Raw genomic sequence first — 3,082 nt, 5'->3', positions numbered from 1 at the left:
AAAACACTGGGATTTTCTGGAGTTGTTTTTTTTTTTTTTTTTAAATACCTGATTTTGAACTTTATTTGATGTAAAAACACAGAAGCGTCGACTGTTTGACAAAAGTAAAGATGAATTCCTGTTGGAGGAATCAGGTGAGAGGACAAGTGGGTTTTAATCAGGACGTGTGTCCTTAATACGGACAGAGGGATAATGAGTGTGGAAGGAATGTGTCTGTGCTGTTGTTTTGTGTTGACTGAGCTGTGTGTAGTTTCTGTTGTCATCATCACTGTGTGTGTGTGTGTGTGTGTGTGTGTGTGTGTGTGTGTGTGTGTAAAAAAGTGACAGTGGATCTAACATGAGATGAGGGATGAAACATGAGAACATGGTTTCGTGGCGCTTTGGCAGAAATATTTTCATTTGATTGTCTGGTATGTTTTTAATATCACGGACCAAATGATGCATATGTGATAAAAAACACACATTTCTCACTAATTTCTCACTAATGACATAATATTTATAAGAACTGAATATTAAGAAATGAAACACACTGGATATATAAAACATATTTTTATTAAAACATTCAGCATAATTACTTAGAAAACCAGTGCATAATAAATACATATATATATTAAAAGTACAATTTAAGTTTTCTTTACTTAATTTACAGTCTAAATTAACTAAATATATCTGTACCAGGCCTTTAAACTGCAGGTAACCATAGCAACAACACCTAGTTTCATGCTAAGTCACCATGTTATAGTGATTTAGTGATGTCATATAACAGTGGGTTACCTGTGTGGATCCATACATGCGTCCTGATGAACTCCTTCACTTATCTTTACTGGGACGCATCATTATGACTGAACAGCTGAAAGAAACACGATCGTCCTCTGATGAATCTGGAGTTAGTTTCTCTCTGAATAAGTGAAAGTAAAGCTGAGTAAATATTTGATGCTCTGGAAGCTGAGAGCTTTCCCTCGCTGAGCTGTTTTCAGCTCAGAGGCAGCTCCAGATCATTTAATGAGAAAACAACAAACTGCTGAACCTGATTATCGTGAATGTAAAAGAACGTCTCTCTCTCTCTCTCTCTCTTTCCTTCATAGTTGGTGATTCGTGTTCATCTGTCGGACGAGAGCTCCAAGACCATGATGGTGGACGAGAGACAGACGGTCAGACAGGTACGACCCACATGACACCTGTGTTAGTGTTGCTGTGACAGTAATATTATAATAATATTCCTCCTAGTACTGTTAGTGTGTGGGAGTCAGTAGTATTCAGCAGGTGTTAGTAGTAGCAGCAGGTATACTTTTATTATTACTACAAGTATCATAAGTAGCAGTAGGAGTAATATCATTAGCTGTATTATCAGAGGGAGGAGTACTAGTCATGTTGGTAGTAGTACATCCAGAAGCATAAGCAGTAGTAGTACTAGTATCATTATCAGTAGTAGTACTAGTATCATTATCAGTAGTAGTACTAGTATCATTATCAGTAGTAGTACTAGTATCATTACTGTCTCCTGTTCTTCAGGTTCTGGACAGTTTGCTGGAGAAATCTCACTGTGGCTACAGTCCAGACTGGTCACTGGTGGAAACCATCAATGAGCTGCAGATGGGTGAGCACACACACACACACACACACACACACATTATTGATCTCCAGAGCTGAACTTTCAGCTCAAGAAGAGAAAGGAGAATAGAAATAAAACCAGAAACCACAGAAGAACAAATACAGACAGAAGTATAATAGTGTAGTACGGCCCCATGGGAAATGACATAATCACAGTACATGCAGGAGTTATATAATACTGGAGGTGCAACGAGTGGCAGATTAATCAATTGTCGGAAAATTAATCAGTTACTATTCTGATGATCAATTAGTTGTTTCAGTCATTTTGGCAAAAAGCCAAATATTCTCTGGTTTCAGCTTCTCAAATGTGAGGATTTCTCTGTTGTATATGACAGTAAATGGAAAGAAAAGAATAGTAGAATAGAAGTATAATATAGTTTTATATTGTAATCAAACATAGTATATTAATATATTAACTACAACTTAAAACTAACTTACAAATTAACTATTAACTACTTCACATGATATAATATAGTATGGAATATAAAGTATAGATAGATAGATAGATAGATAGATAGATAGATAGATAGATAGATAGATAGATAGATAGATAGATAGATAGATAGTATATAAGTGGCACAGATTGAGCAAAGGTTAATGTAAGGCAGGTAAAATATTTCACATGATTACATTAATAATAATAAATTAATAAAACATAATTTTAATAACATGTAATAATGTAAAACCTAAAAAGCTAACTGTCCAAAGGACTGTGTTGGACTTTTATTTTGGAAATGCTGCTGTGACTTTTGTGTTTCCATTGTTGAATGCTTTATGTTTTGACATTGTTACCATAGCAACAGATTGAAGTAATTTCTAATGGCTTTACACGCTGAGCCACTGAAGCCTTTTGAGTGACACTGATTCAGCAAACAAGTAATTAGAGTCAAACTTCTGGTGCAGCCCATCCCAGATATATCCAGGTGTGTCAGTGTGTGAGGGGGCGGGGCCTTTTATTCAGTCCGTTTTCCTTGTGTTCAGCAGTGACTGTCAGACTGAACAGATATTCAGCAACACACACACACACACACACACACACACACACACACACACACACCTCCCCTCGGGGGCTGGGGTGAGACGTGTGTTTGCCAGCACACACTGTACTACGAGCTTCAGCTCCACTTAACGCTCTGTGACATGCACACACACACACACACACACACACACACAGAGTCTTTATGTGGGTCCGGCGCAGTGATGCGTGTGATCTAACCTACATCTTCAGGGCTTCTGCTGAACAGCCAGTCAGCATCGTTATGGAAGAGAGAGAGGAGGTAAAGTGAAGCTCGTTCTACCTCGTTCACTTCAGTCGAACCTGAACCTTCACTCACTGACACGAACCTACTCTGTGTGAGTTTTTAAAACCTGGACTGAGGACCAGGATTCAGCCTGAGGAACATTTAAATCAGCCCCTGTGTTAATTAAGGGAATGAAGGGAACCACTGGTGTCTGTAGCTGGGGGGGGGGC

At 38.3% G+C, this 3,082-nt stretch overlaps 1 protein-coding gene across 1 annotated transcript in view; it reads left to right on the top strand.

Annotated features, from left to right (window-relative positions):
* Nucleotides 1–3,082, top strand: part of raph1a (Ras association (RalGDS/AF-6) and pleckstrin homology domains 1a) — a 57,672-nt gene that overhangs the window by 48,164 nt on the left and 6,426 nt on the right. The window contains exons 11-12 of the mRNA XM_087170758.1: nucleotides 1,086–1,160; nucleotides 1,513–1,597. Of these exons, the coding sequence (XP_087026884.1) occupies nucleotides 1,086–1,160; nucleotides 1,513–1,597 (160 nt within the window). The remainder of the gene's footprint in view (nucleotides 1–1,085; nucleotides 1,161–1,512; nucleotides 1,598–3,082) is intronic.

Source organism: Seriola lalandi, unplaced genomic scaffold, assembly GCF_002814215.2.
Source record: "Seriola lalandi dorsalis isolate HSWRI2012SDOR001 ecotype SW California unplaced genomic scaffold, Sedor1 jcf7180002054958, whole genome shotgun sequence".
NCBI lineage: Eukaryota > Metazoa > Chordata > Actinopteri > Carangiformes > Carangidae > Seriola > Seriola lalandi.
Note: the sequence above shows the minus strand (reverse complement) of the source record. Positions and strands in the feature narration are given on the sequence as shown.